Source organism: Salmo salar, unplaced genomic scaffold, assembly GCF_965601325.2.
Source record: "Salmo salar unplaced genomic scaffold, fSalSal1 ptg000436l, whole genome shotgun sequence".
Classification (NCBI taxonomy): domain Eukaryota; kingdom Metazoa; phylum Chordata; class Actinopteri; order Salmoniformes; family Salmonidae; genus Salmo; species Salmo salar.
The window spans coordinates 93,768-107,669 of NW_027675388.1; the positions used below are offsets into that span (position 1 = coordinate 93,768).

Sequence of the window (13,902 nt, forward strand, 5' to 3'; positions counted from 1 at the left end):
AAGACAAAGGAGATGATTGTGGACTACAGGAAAAGGAAGACAGCACGCCCCCATTCTCATCGACGGGGCTGTAGTGGAGCAGGTTGAGAGCTTCAAGTTCCTTGGTGTCCACATCACTAACAAACTATCATGGTCCAAGCACACCAAGATAATCGTGAAGAGGGCACGACAAAACCTATTCCTCCTCAAGAGACTGAAAAGATTTAGCATGGGTCCTCAGATCCTCAAAAGCTTCTACAGCTGCACCATCGAGAGCATCCTGACTGGTTGCATCTCTGCCTGGTATGGCAACTGCTCTGCCTCCGACCGCAAGGCACTACAGAGGGTAGTGCGTACAGCCCAGTACATCACTGGGGCCAAGCTTCCTGCCATCCAGGACCTCTTTACCAGGCGGTGTCAGAGGAAGCCCCCCCCCCCCCCCCACTCTCTGTTATCATCTATGCATAGTCACTTTAATAACTCTACCTACATGTACATATTCACCGTCTCACCTCATACTGTATTGGAGCAGCAGCAGCTGACTGCCCGGTTCAACATCAGTTCACGTCTCACCTCATACTGTATTGGAGCAGCAGCAGCTGACTGCCCAGTTCAACATCAGTTCACCGTCTCACCTCATACTGTATTGGAGCAGCAGCAGCTGACTGCCCAGTTCAACATCAGTTCACCGTCTCACCTCATACTGTATTGGAGCAGCAGCAGCTGACTGCCCAGTTCAACATCAGTTCACCGTCTCACCTCATACTGTATTGGAGCAGCAGCAGCTGACTGCCCAGTTCAACATCAGTTCACCGTCTCACCTCATACTGTATTGGAGCTGACTTGATCGTTGATACTAATCATCATGTTTGAATCTGAGAGTAAATAGAGCCGACTACACTCTAAAAATGAAGGGTTCAACTGGAGTTGTTCTCAGATCCCCTAAGAACCGTAGGGTTCTTGGTCAATGAAAAACAGCCCCAAAAGGTTCTTCAAAGAACTTGTTAGAAGGTGGGTTCATCGAGGAACCTCCGTTGTTGCTGGACTTCTTCCGGGAACTTCGCAATTACAACTGAAAACGATGGTGACAAGTTTGGATGGGACAACAGTTAAAAAGGTTATGTTGGGTTGATGTTTGGCTCTGAATATGTCTCGAAATAATGTATTATAATAATATAACATACTAATAATGAATAACGAAGACAATGATAGTTTTCTGTGAATATCTTCCATAACGTTACTATAGTTAATTAACGTTAATATTAGAAAGCCGGGTTTGACCGTCGGCGTTGTATGAGCTACAGTACAGTACCGTTAGCTAGCTAGCTAACGTTATGTCCTAACTAGGCACAACTAGGTTTGGATTATTTCCTCAACTATATTCTTTCCCATATATTGTATATCGTTTCCATAAAGCCAACATGGCTTTACACTCATTAATGTAAGTTTCCAATCAAGAGCAGTTCTCACTTTTGTGATAATGAACTAGCTAACGTTAGCTTCGTTAACTAACTAACTAACTAACTAAGGACAGTGACCTGTCCAGACCAGATGTTACAACGAACTGAATCGTCAATGGAGGTCTTCCTCTTTATATAGCCTGCTACAGCATGCAATACTATTAACTCACAAGGGGGCATAACGTTACATGTACAATACTACACACTCAGAGCCTACTGCCTCGGCCCTGTTTACGCCTCCAAGGTGCCCCTCACACAGAAATACACACTCAGAGGATTTTCTAAAAACTGCACCATTTACCCAGGTCATCAGGAGCAGTCACCAAGTGAAGATTCACATCCCCATCGCCAAATGTGGTGGTTAATTTCTTTCATATCAAATGAGACAAACTTATCACACAAGTCAGAGTTATACTAAAACTCAATCTTTATTCACTTAATAATAAGGGAGCAGGTCAATACAACACACATATAAAGTGAATCAATTGAGTGCTCTACGATAATGATGGCTGGTCGATGAATCACCCCCAGATGATTCGTTGAGAGCCACAATACAAAAGTACAATGGTCTTTTATAGCCAAGATACACCCCTTTTAACCTACATGACCAACAACAGATGTATAGAACGGGTCACAAGGTTAAGATTTGTATGAAAGATACTTATAATTCTCAGCAGACAGTATCTGCTGTAAAAACAGTACTCTTTGTGTAGAGACCAGGGTCTGGCCCTGGGGTCATCTCTCCCTGGTACCATATAGAACAGAAACATTATCTCATGCTCTGGAATGCAGTCTCTTTAGGTTTTATCACCCAAAAGACATTGTAAATCTCCTGTCAGTGTTTTCTCCCAGAGGCCCATCCTCAGTAGAACACAGACACAATAGTTCTAAGAACCCTCTAATCTGTTGCATAAAACAACCATTTGATGCAATAAAAGTATTATAACATAATCTTGCAATTTTGCTCTCAGTGTCCACTGAAAGTTGACGAGTAACAACAACTGGGACCTAAAAGACACCCACCATGAGACCCACTAAATCTGCCCAAGAAGAGGCAAACAAAAGAAAAACCCACACCAAACTTAAAGACAGGAAGCAAACCAAAAAGGTGGAGCAACTAAAGGTGTTGACTCTCCACATGTATCAAGACAACTGGAGCACTGGGCCAGACACTCTTAAATAGAACCTGGACCAGCTCAGGTGAAACACCTTCCCACTAACGAGATGGACAAGCCAGCACAGGTGTAACACATACTGACTAACGAGGTGACACCAATCAGTGCGTCCTACGTGCTAACGAGCTAGACGTGCTAACGAGCTAGACGTGCTAACGAGCTAGACGTGCTAACGAGCTAGACGTGCTAACGAGCTAGACGTGCTAAAGTCAAACCTCAAAACAAAATGGAAAAACCAAAGACTAACACCTTAAAAGTTTGCTCACCAGCAACAGAAAACAACTTCAATTTCACATTATAATCAACTACAATGCTTCACCTTCACCAATATAAACATGGTGTCTACTGGATGTCAACAATTAAAAACAAGAAAAAAACCTTGTCTTCCTAAAACGCTTCTGGATTTTTTATATTTTTTCCCCCTTCTAGAACTCTGGTCCCCTTGGAATGAAAAATACAGAAAAGAATAAGAGATAAAACTCATCGCCAAAAAACCAGTCAAAATAAATTGTAATCAATGGCAACGCACTGGCTAACGCAAAACTTTTTAACTGCCCACAATCAGCAACCAAGTTGTCCTCACCACGGACATGTCTGATTTCGAGCTTCTCTCTCTTCTCAGGGTTCACTAGATAGGCATGTTGTTGGATCGGGGCCCAGTCCCCAATGTCATGCTATAGTACATTTGGGTTGGCACATCTGAGAATGAACCCTGATATTCTAATAGCAGGGCAACAATGTCAATATAATTGTACCAAAAATTGTCAGTTGGTTGCATAAATAAATATTTGGTTGCATAGTCCTTTTTTCAAAGTATTTTCAATTACATTTTTCTAGGTGGGATATCCCCAATGTCAAAACACAGTTTTAACATGTACAAATCAATAACCAATATGCAGAAACAGTTTGTGATAAATTGAAAACCTAAACATAACATGTGCTATATACACAAACATCTGCCACAATAATCATATTACTTTTTAAAAACAAGCACCTTATAAACTGCACAAGCACCAGAAACACTGTTGTTTTGACAAGTAGCAATAAATCACTGATATCGATTAGGGGGGAAATCAGGTTGTACGTGCTGTTGAAACTAACACAACTAAAAAACACATGGAAATGGGAGATATATTTTACCTCACTGGTTAGAGGACAACCTGCCGAAGACAGTCAGCTACATTTTGGAGTGAAACATTTAAATTTAGGGGTCCCTAAACAAAGGAACACAACACTTATTTGTCATAACTCATCGCTAAAATCATTTGTGTGACAGAAGGGAGATGAGGTTGCAAGTCCTGTTAAAACTAACAGCTCCAAAACCACACGGAATCTGGGAATAATGTGTACATCCCTGGTTAGAGGACAATTTGTAGAAAACAGCTATCTACATTTTGAAGTGTTGCATTGTGATTCCAGTGCGTCACCAACGTGGTGAGTGTAACACAACTCTTTTTGTGTTAGTCACTTTTTGTTAAATCTCATAAATAGTAACTCTTCCATTTCAGAGCCTGGATTTTCCCCCTGAGGCTAATATCCATATCATGTTGAAATCAATAGAACAGGGGACAAACGTTTAGGGTTCTACATTGTGACATCATTAAAATACTCCTACTACAATGTTTAAACATTCTACATTGTGACATTAATTCATTGATATCATGAAACAACTCCTTAATGTATTTTCTAATATTTGATCAGAGATCTTTTATCAGATTATCTATGGTCACAGCTAAGAGGTTTCTCTCCTCTGTGTATTCTCTGGTGCACTCTCAGATCTGTAGATTGAACAAAACTCTTCCCACATTGACCACAGCTATAAGGTTTTTCTCCTGTGTGTATTCTCTGGTGTAGAGTCAGACTGCTAGATTTAGTAAAACTCTTTCCACATTGAGTACAGCTATAAGGTTTCTCTCCTGTGTGTGTTCTCTGGTGCACTGTCAGATGTGTAGATTTAACAAAACTCTTCCCACATTGATCACAGCTATAAGGTTTATCATCTGTGTGTATTCTCTGGTGTTTAGTCAGACTGCTAGATGTAGTAAAACTCTTCCCACATTGATCACAGCTAAAAGGTTTCTCTCCTGTGTGTGTTCTCTGGTGCGTCTTCAAATTCTGTGAAGTTGAGAATCTTTTCCCACAATCTGAACAGTGGAATGGTTTCTCTCCTGTGTGTACTCGCTGGTGTCGAGTCAGACTGCCAGATGCAGCAAAACTCTTTCCACATTGACAACAGCTATAAGATTTCTCTCCTGTATGTGTTCTCTGGTGTCGAGTCAGGCTGCCAGATGCAGCAAAACTCTTTCCACATTGACAACAGCTATAAGATTTCTCTCCTGTGTGTATTCTCTGGTGTAGAGTCAGATGGCTAGATTGAACAAAACTCTTCCCACATTGACCACAGCTATAAGGTTTTTCTCCTGTGTGTGTTCTCTGGTGTCGAGTCAGATGTGCATATTTAACATAACTCTTCCCACATTGACCACAGCTATAAGATTTTTCTCCTGTGTGTATTCTCTGGTGTTTAGTCAGACTGCTAGATTTAGTAAAACTCTTTCCACATTGATCACAGCTATACGGTTTCTCTCCTGTGTGTATTCTCTGGTGTTTAGTCAGACTGCTAGATTTAGTAAAACTCTTCCCACATTGACCACAGCTATAAGGTTTCTCTCGTGTGTGTGTTCTCTGGTGTTGAGTCAGATGGCTAGATTGAACAAAACTCTTCCCACATTGACCACAGCTATAAGGTTTTTCTCCCGTGTGTCTTCTCTGGTGTAGAGTCAGACTGCTAGAGTTAGTAAAACTCTTCCCACATTGACCACAGCAATAAGTTTTCTCTCCTGTGTGTGTTCTCTGGTGTAATGTGAGCTGGCTAGATGTAACAAAACTCTTCCCACATTGAGTACAGCTATAAGGTTTCTCTCGTGTGTGTGTTCTCTGGTGTTGAGTCAGATGGCTAGATTGACAAAAACTCTTCCCACATTGATCACAGCCATAAGGTTTCTCTCCTGTGTGTGTTCTCTGGTGTTGAGTCAGACTGCTAGAGTCAGTAAAACTCTTCCCACATTGATCACAGCCATAAGATTTCTCTCCTGTGTGAATTCTTTGATGTATTTTAAGGCCTAGTGAAGAGTTTAATCTTTTCCCACAGTCAGAGCAGCAGTGAGATTTCTCTCCTGTGTGAACTCGCTGGTGTTTCTTGAGGAGTTCTGATCTGGAGAGACTCTTCTCTGCCTCATCAGCATCATGATGTTGCTGAGGCTCCCCAGAGGATCCACAATAGTCCCGTCTCTCTCCTGTGAGAACAAAGTCAGACAGATGGTTAAAGGCCCACGACAGCAGAAATCCACTGTTTATTTGAGGTAAAAGGTGATGCCCAGAGCATACCCATGAACTTGTACAACAATTGACTTCTGTTAAATGATTTGACCATTAAGACAGTTAACTTAGCAACAATCACATTTTGTCTTGTTTTCACATTAGTAGTAACTAGAAATAAGTTATTAAAGTTGTTGAAATCCTAAGCAGTGCGCCAGATGACTTTTGGTTTCCAATATAGGCCCTGTGTTTGCTAAAATTGCAGCACGAGGGCAATGCGCACACAATTTGATTGCAGAAACACCTCCCTGCTAATGAGGAAACAGCTAGTTATGGATGTAGTATATCTGGTAATGAGGAAACCACTAGTTATGGATGTAGTATATCTGCTAATGAGGAAACCACTAGTTATGGATGTAGTATATCTGGTAATGAGGAAACCACTAGTTATGGATGTAGTATATCTGGTAATGAGGAAACCACTAGTTATGGATGTAGTATATCTGGTAATGAGGAAACCACTAGTTATGGATGTAGTATATCTGGTAATGAGGAAACCACTAGTTATGGATGTAGTATATCTGGTAATGAGGAAACCACTAGTATATCTGGTAATGAGGAAACCACTAGTTATGGATGTAGTATATCTGGTAATGAGGAAACCACTAGTTATGGATGTAGTATATCTGGTAATGAGGAAACCACTAGTTATGGATGTAGTATATCTGGTAATGAGGAAACCACTAGTTATGGATGTAGTATATCTGGTAATGAGGAAACCACTAGTTATGGATGTAGTATATCTGCTAATGAGGAAACCACTAGTTATGGATGTAGTATATCTGGTAATGAGGAATCCACTAGTTATGGATGTAGTATATCTGGTAATGAGGAAACCACTAGTTATGGATGTAGTATATCTGCTAATGAGGAAACCACTAGTTATGGATGTAGTATATCTGGTAATGAGGAAACCACTAGTTATGGATGTAGTATATCTGGTAATGAGGAAACCACTAGTTATGGATGTAGTATATCTGGTAATGAGGAAACCACTAGTTATGGATGTAGTATATCTGCTAATGAGGAAACCACTAGTTATGGATGTAGTATATCTGGTAATGAGGAATCCACTAGTTATGGATGTAGTATATCTGGTAATGAGGAAACCACTAGTTATGGATGTAGTATATCTGCTAATGAGGAAACCACTAGTTATGGATGTAGTATATCTGGTAATGAGGAAACCACTAGTTATGGATGTAGTATATCTGGTAATGAGGAAACCACTAGTTATGGATGTAGTATATCTGCTAATGAGGAAACCACTAGTTATGGATGTAGTATATCTGCTAATGAGGAAACCACTAGTTATGGATGTAGTATATCTGGTAATGAGGAAACCACTCGTTATGGATGTAGTATATCTGGTAATGAGGAAACCACTAGTTATGGATGTAGTATATCTGGTAATGAGGAAACCACTAGTTATGGATGTAGTATATCTGGTAATGAGGAAACCACTAGTTATGGATGTAGTATATCTGGTAATGAGGAAACCACTAGTTATGGATGTAGTATATCTGCTAATGAGGAAACCACTAGTTATGGATGTAGTATATCTGGTAATGAGGAAACCACTAGTTATGGATGTAGTATATCTGGTAATGTGGAAACCACTAGTTATGGATGTAGTATATCTGCTAATGAGGAAACCACTAGTTATAGATGTAGTATATCTGGTAATGAGGAAACCACTAGTTATGGATGTAGTATATCTGGTAATGAGGAAACCACTAGTTATGGATGTAGTATATCTGGTAATGAGGAAACCACTAGTTATGGATGTAGTATATCTGGTAATGAGGAAACCACTAGTTATGGATGTAGTATATCTGGTAATGAGGAAACCACTAGTTATGGATGTAGTATATCTGCTAATGAGGAAACCACTAGTTATGGATGTAGTATATCTGGTAATGAGGAAACCACTAGTTATGGATGTAGTATATCTGGTAATGAGGAAACCACTAGTTATGGATGTAGTATATATGCCTGGAGCAAAAAATAGTGAGCAAAGATTTTAGTTTTCACAATGTATTCTGAATAATACAGCACAAGATCAGGAGTGCTACTCAAGGAAACTCACATTAAGCTCTGTGTCTATTCACTAATTCACCACCGTGGGGGAAAACTCAGGGGAGTTCTCATAGGCTGACAGCAAATATAGCCTCCATTTACAGGTTGCTTATGAGTGCATTTCACATTAAATATGGATTATAATTGTAAGACTCGCTTGAATCACCTGCTTAATATGTTTGTGTTATTGTCGCATATCAACTGCTTTATACTTAAAAAACACTTCAACCAGTAAAATGCTCTTTGGCTTTGCCATCAGCCTGACAATGAGGGTTTGTACACTAAGTGTTTAACAAATTGGCCCATAACTTCACCTAACAATAACATAGACCAACTGTAAGACCCATAACTTCACCTAACAATAACATAGACCTAGGACTATAAATCATTTAATATTTCAGGTGAAACATGGAAACTAAAATGTTTTTGTCGTGACATTTCATAACCTGATCACCAGATAATTTTGTGAATAATCCCACTAGGCTACTCTGTAATGTGTTGTCATTCTAAATGTCCTGAACAATAGCCTATCCATCAAGGAACAGTTCTCTACACATTATGAGCTAAGTATCTCTGTGTCCAAACAGACTAACAAGACCCTACTGTAAATCAAGCAGACAATAACACTTTATAAACATACATTTGTTTGGGATGTTGGATCCAACGTGGAGCACGGCATAACTGTCTTTACCAGAGTAATGAATGAAGAAGCACTTTGGTTGTTGTTGCATGTCATGATGTTTGTCATGTGACTGTCATTCAGAAAATGATTTCCTGGATCAGCTGATGATAGTTGAACATGTGACTGTAACTAAACAGCTACAGTATTAAGTATTATGTGTAATTATTGAAGAACGACGTTAATGACAGTATCTATTTGGGTGTTGTCAATAAAGTTAAGGTGACTCTCGGTTAGAACCATTGGATTTAGCAAACTCTGAAATTATTTAGGATTTCTGTGCCCATAAAAACTGTTTTCCCAGCGTAACATAAGGAGACACTAAATGTTACGTAGGTAGAGAGCATTTCAGAGATCTGAATACAGAAAACCGTCCTAACAGGACAATAACCTAAACCACAAGGCCAAATCTACACTGGAGGAGCTTACCAAGATGACATTGAATGTTCCTGAGTGGCCTAGTTACAGTTTGGACTTAAATCATCTTGAAAGTCAATGGCAAGACTTGAAAACGGCTTTCTAGCAATGATCAACAAACAACTTGACAGAACAGGAAGGATTTTAAAAAGAATAATGAATATTCACATGAAGATCAGTCTCCTATTGGATGACATCATGACTTCCCATCAAGCCAACTCCTTGGAGGCCTTACTATGACATCACTCACTCCTTCTAGTTTGCAGTTGTTAAAAAAACACTATTTTGCTCAAAACATTTATTTGTTTCCCATTAGTGTGTTTATACTTTACTGTATTTATATCACTTTTCAACAGGAAAAGTTAAAAAATCCCTGGAGGACGTCATGAACAATTCATACAGTACAAAAACATATTTGAGTGTAGAATGCCCTTTTAAAAATCACACATTAGTTCAACAACTGCAGAGTTTGTGTCCCTGTTTTATAAGATAGTACTCACTGTATTTACTGGTGTTAACCAGAACAATGTCCCTGTTTTATTAGATAGTACTCACTGTATTTACTGGTGTTAATCAGATCAATGTCCCTGTTTTATTAGATAGTACTCACTGTATTTACTGGTGTTAATCAGATCAATGTCCCTGTTTTATTAGATAGTACTCACTGTATTTACTGGTGTTAATCAGATCAATGTCCCTGTTTTATTAGATAGTACTCACTGTATTTACTGGTGTTAATCAGATCAATGTCCCTGTTTTATTAGATAGTACTCACTGTATTTACTGGTGTGAATCAGATCAATGTCCCTGTTTTATTAGATAGTACTCACTGTATTTACTGGTGTTAATCAGATCAATGTCCCTGTTTTATTAGATAGTACTCACTGTATTTACTGGTGTTAATCAGATCAATGTCCCTGTTTTATAAGATAGTACTCACTGTATTTACTGGTGTTAACCAGATCAATGTCCCTGTTTTATTAGATAGTACTCACTGTATTTACTGGTGTTAATCAGATCAATGTCCCTGTTTTATTAGATAGTACTCACTGTATTTACTGGTGTTAATCAGATCAATGTCCCTGTTTTATTAGATAGTACTCACTGTATTTACTGGTGTTAATCAGATCAATGTCCCTGTTTTATTAGATAGTACTCACTGTATTTACTGGTGTTAATCAGATCAATGTCCCTGTTTTATTAGATAGTACTCACTGTATTTACTGGTGTTAATCAGATCAATGTCCCTGTTTTATTAGATAGTACTCACTGTATTTACTGGTGTTAATCAGATCAATGTCCCTGTTTTATTAGATAGTACTCACTGTATTTACTGGTGTTAATGAGATCAATGTCCCTGTTTTATTAGATAGTACTCACTGTATTTACTGGTGTTAATCAGCTCTCCAGTCTTCTCTTCTTCGTCCTCCTCTAATGTGACAGTAATCTCCCCCTCTTCATCCTTCAATCCAAAAACGTCTTCATCTTCTTTCACGTCATCCTCCACTCCAAAAACTGCATCTTCCTCCTCTTCTTTCACAGTAATATCCTCCTCTTCTTTCACTGAAACGTCTTTCTCTTCTTCTTCTTTCACGGTAACAGCCTCACCCTCTACTTGTTTTTGTATTGTAACAGCCTCCTCTTCCTCCTCCTCCTCCTCTTTCACCAGAGCTTCTTTCTCCGTCCAGCAGACCTCCGCTTCTTTAACAGGAGGAGAGTAGCTTAGTGAACTCATGGTCGGAGATGTTAGCTAGAGATAATAGCTAGTTAGCATTAGCGACTAGACTAGTGCTAACTTAACCAGCCAGCTAGTTGACTTACAACGTAAATATTAAATTAAATGGTGTAGCTAGTTGTTTCCAAATAAGTATGTTTAAATCACAGTGGCAATTAAACCACGAAATTGTCCAAACAGCTTGAATGTTCAGACTTTGTCGCCTAGCGAGCTACCGAGGTGGCTGCAGTTGTTGAAGAAGAGTTCCGTCCACTAGATTATACGTCACACTAGAAACATCGCCTGAAAGACACATATCGCCATCTGCTGTCTGGAGGGAGGAAACGCAGTTGAGGAGGGAAAACTATTTTTATTCTTCTTCATTGAATTATAATATTATAAAGCAGTTTAGGGAAACGTTTTTCCTCTCCATTAAATATGAATATTATATCAACACGTACAAAGAGCAACAAGTGTTGTTTGATTAGTTCAGTTTTTTATGAGAATTTAAAACAAACTCTACATCTACTCCACATCTGTATTTCTGACTCAGTCAAAAAACAAGATATCAAAATAAGCACCTAGTTATTAATACCCTTGATAAAGATGAGCAAAAATGTATAAAATAAATCAACTTTAACCACTACCAGGATATTTTAGCCCAAAACCTGGTTACCTCTCTGCTAGGAGGCTGAAACTTGGCCATAAGTGGGTCTTCCAGCAAAACAAAGAAACTGTAAATTGGGCACAAAATCAAAAATGTTCTATGGCCAACTCAGTCTTCGGACTTGAACTCCATTGAAAACCTGTGGTTTGAATTGAACAGGGCAGTCCATAAGACAGACTAAATAAATCAAGGACCTGGAGAGATTCTGTATGGAGGAATGGTCTAAGATACCACCCAATGTGTTCTCCAATGTCATTAAACATTTCAGTGTCATTATCCTCCCAAGCGGAGGGTGCTGGAGTATTGAAAACATGGGTAGCAATAATTCAGACCCCTGCCTTTTGAGAATTACATGTTAAACTAAATCTCTTTCTCTGAGCAATTGTATTAGTATAAAATAATATAATTTCCCTTTTTTTTGGTGTAACAATACATCATGTAGATGTATATAATGAACAGACTAGGTCTATACTGCTCCTACATGGTGTAACAATACATCATGTAGATGTATATAATGAACAGACTAGGTCTATACTGCTCCTACATGGTGTAACAATACATCATGTAGATGTACAGTGGGGGGAAAAAGTATTTGATCCCCTGCTGATTTTGTACATTTGCCCACTTACAAAGAAATAATCAGTCTATAATTTTAATAGTAGGTTTATTTGAGCAGTGAGAGACAGAATAACAACAAAAAAATCCAGAAAAATGCATGTCAAAAATGTTATAAATTGATTTGCATTTTAGTGAGGGAAATAAGTATTTGACCCCCTCTCAATCAGAAAGATTTCTGGCTCCCAGGTGTCTTTTATACAGGTAACGAGCTGAGATTAGGAGCACACTCTTAAAGGGAGTGCTCCTAACTGTAGAGGGATAATTCCAGTACACCGGTTATTGACTGCAGACTTAAAATGCTGAAAACAGGTCCCTAGTGGAATGACAACAACATGGCTGCTTGTTAAAGAAGAGATGGAGAGAGAGACAGAGATAACCATATACATTGCACATGGACCGTAAGAAATCCTGAATGTATTGAAATGCCTGGGCTCGCAGGGGATGTGTTAATTCATAACCCATCATTTATACCTGTTAATTCATAACCCATCATTTATACCTGTTAGTTCATAACCCATCATTTATACCTGTTAATTCATAACCCATAATTTATACCTGTTAATTCATAACCCATCATTTATACCTGTTAATTCATAACCCATCATTTATACCTGTTAGTTCATAACCCATCATTTATAACCCATCATTTATACCTGTTAATTCATAACCCATCATTTATACCTGTTAATTCATAACCCATCATTTATACCTGTTAATTCATTACCCATCATTTATACCTGTTAGTTCATAACCCATCATTTATACCTTTTGCTTGAAAGGGGTGGTTCAGGCAGGCTGGCACACTCCCTAACCATACTTCTTACTTGACAGGAACTAATGGGGATCCATAATAAACCCTAGGAAGAGTAGCTGCTGCCTTGACAGGAAATAATGGGGATCCATAATAAACCCCAGGAAGAGTAGCTGCTGCCTTGACAGGAAATAATGGGGATCCATAATAAACCCCAGGAAGAGTAGCTGCTGCCTTGGCAGGAACTAATGGAGATCCTTAATAAAAACCCAGGAAGAGTAGCTGCTGCCTTGGCAGGAACTAATGGGGATCCATAATAAATACAAATACTTTATCAATATATTTGTGTCTCTTTACTCTTGGAATCTAAAATGCTAATTGGCATCAAAGTAGACGACATGCAAGACTACAAATCCCTGCGAGCTCCTGCATGTCATCTCTAGCCAACACCTTTCACAGAACAGTTCACTGAATTGTCCATTGAAATACATTTTGACAATTGAATCATTGCTACATTAAGGCCTGATTGGTGGAGTGCTGCAGAGATGGTTGTCCTTCTGGAAGGTTCTCCCATCTCCACAGAGGAACTCTGGAGCTCTGTCAGAGTGAACATCGGGTTCTTGTTCACCTCCCTGACCAAGGCCCTTCTACGATTTCTCAGTTTGGCCGGGCGGCCGGCTCTAGGAAGAGTCTTGGTGGTTCCAAACTTCTTCCATTTAAGAATGATGGAGGCATCTTTGTTCTTGGGGACCTTCAATGCTGAATACATTTTTTGGTACGCTTCACAAGATCTGTGCCTTGACACAATCCTGTCTCAGAGCTCTATGGACAATTCCTTTGGACCTCATGGCTTGGTTTTTGCTCTGACATGCACTGTCAACTGTGGGACCTTACATAGACAGATGTGTGCCTTTCAAATCATGTCCAATCAATTGCATTTACCACAACTGGACTCCAATCAAGTTGTAGAAACATCTCAAGGATG

The 13,902-nt window shown here is 39.1% G+C and overlaps 1 protein-coding gene across 1 annotated transcript; it reads right to left on the reverse strand.

The window, feature by feature from the left end:
- Nucleotides 1–1,844: 1,844 nt before the first annotated feature.
- Nucleotides 1,845–11,128, reverse strand: LOC145876134 (uncharacterized). The gene is made up of 2 exons (XM_082971916.1): nucleotides 10,548–11,128; nucleotides 1,845–5,910 (listed from the first exon to the last, which is right to left on the reverse strand). Exons 1-2 carry the CDS (start codon nucleotides 10,900–10,902, stop codon nucleotides 4,331–4,333), a joined length of 1,935 nt encoding a protein of 644 aa, XP_082828042.1. The 5' UTR covers nucleotides 10,903–11,128; the 3' UTR covers nucleotides 1,845–4,330.
- Between the last annotated feature and the right edge of the window lie 2,774 nt (nucleotides 11,129–13,902).

Coding starts and splice junctions, on each gene's coding strand:
- LOC145876134 (XM_082971916.1), bottom strand. CDS start 10,902: ATGAGTTCACTAAGCTACTCTCCTCCTGTTAAAGAAGCGGAGGTCTGC. Junction 5,911..10,547: donor GATTAACACCAGTAAATACA/GTGAGTACTATC, acceptor TTGTTCTCACAG/GAGAGAGACGGGACTATTGT.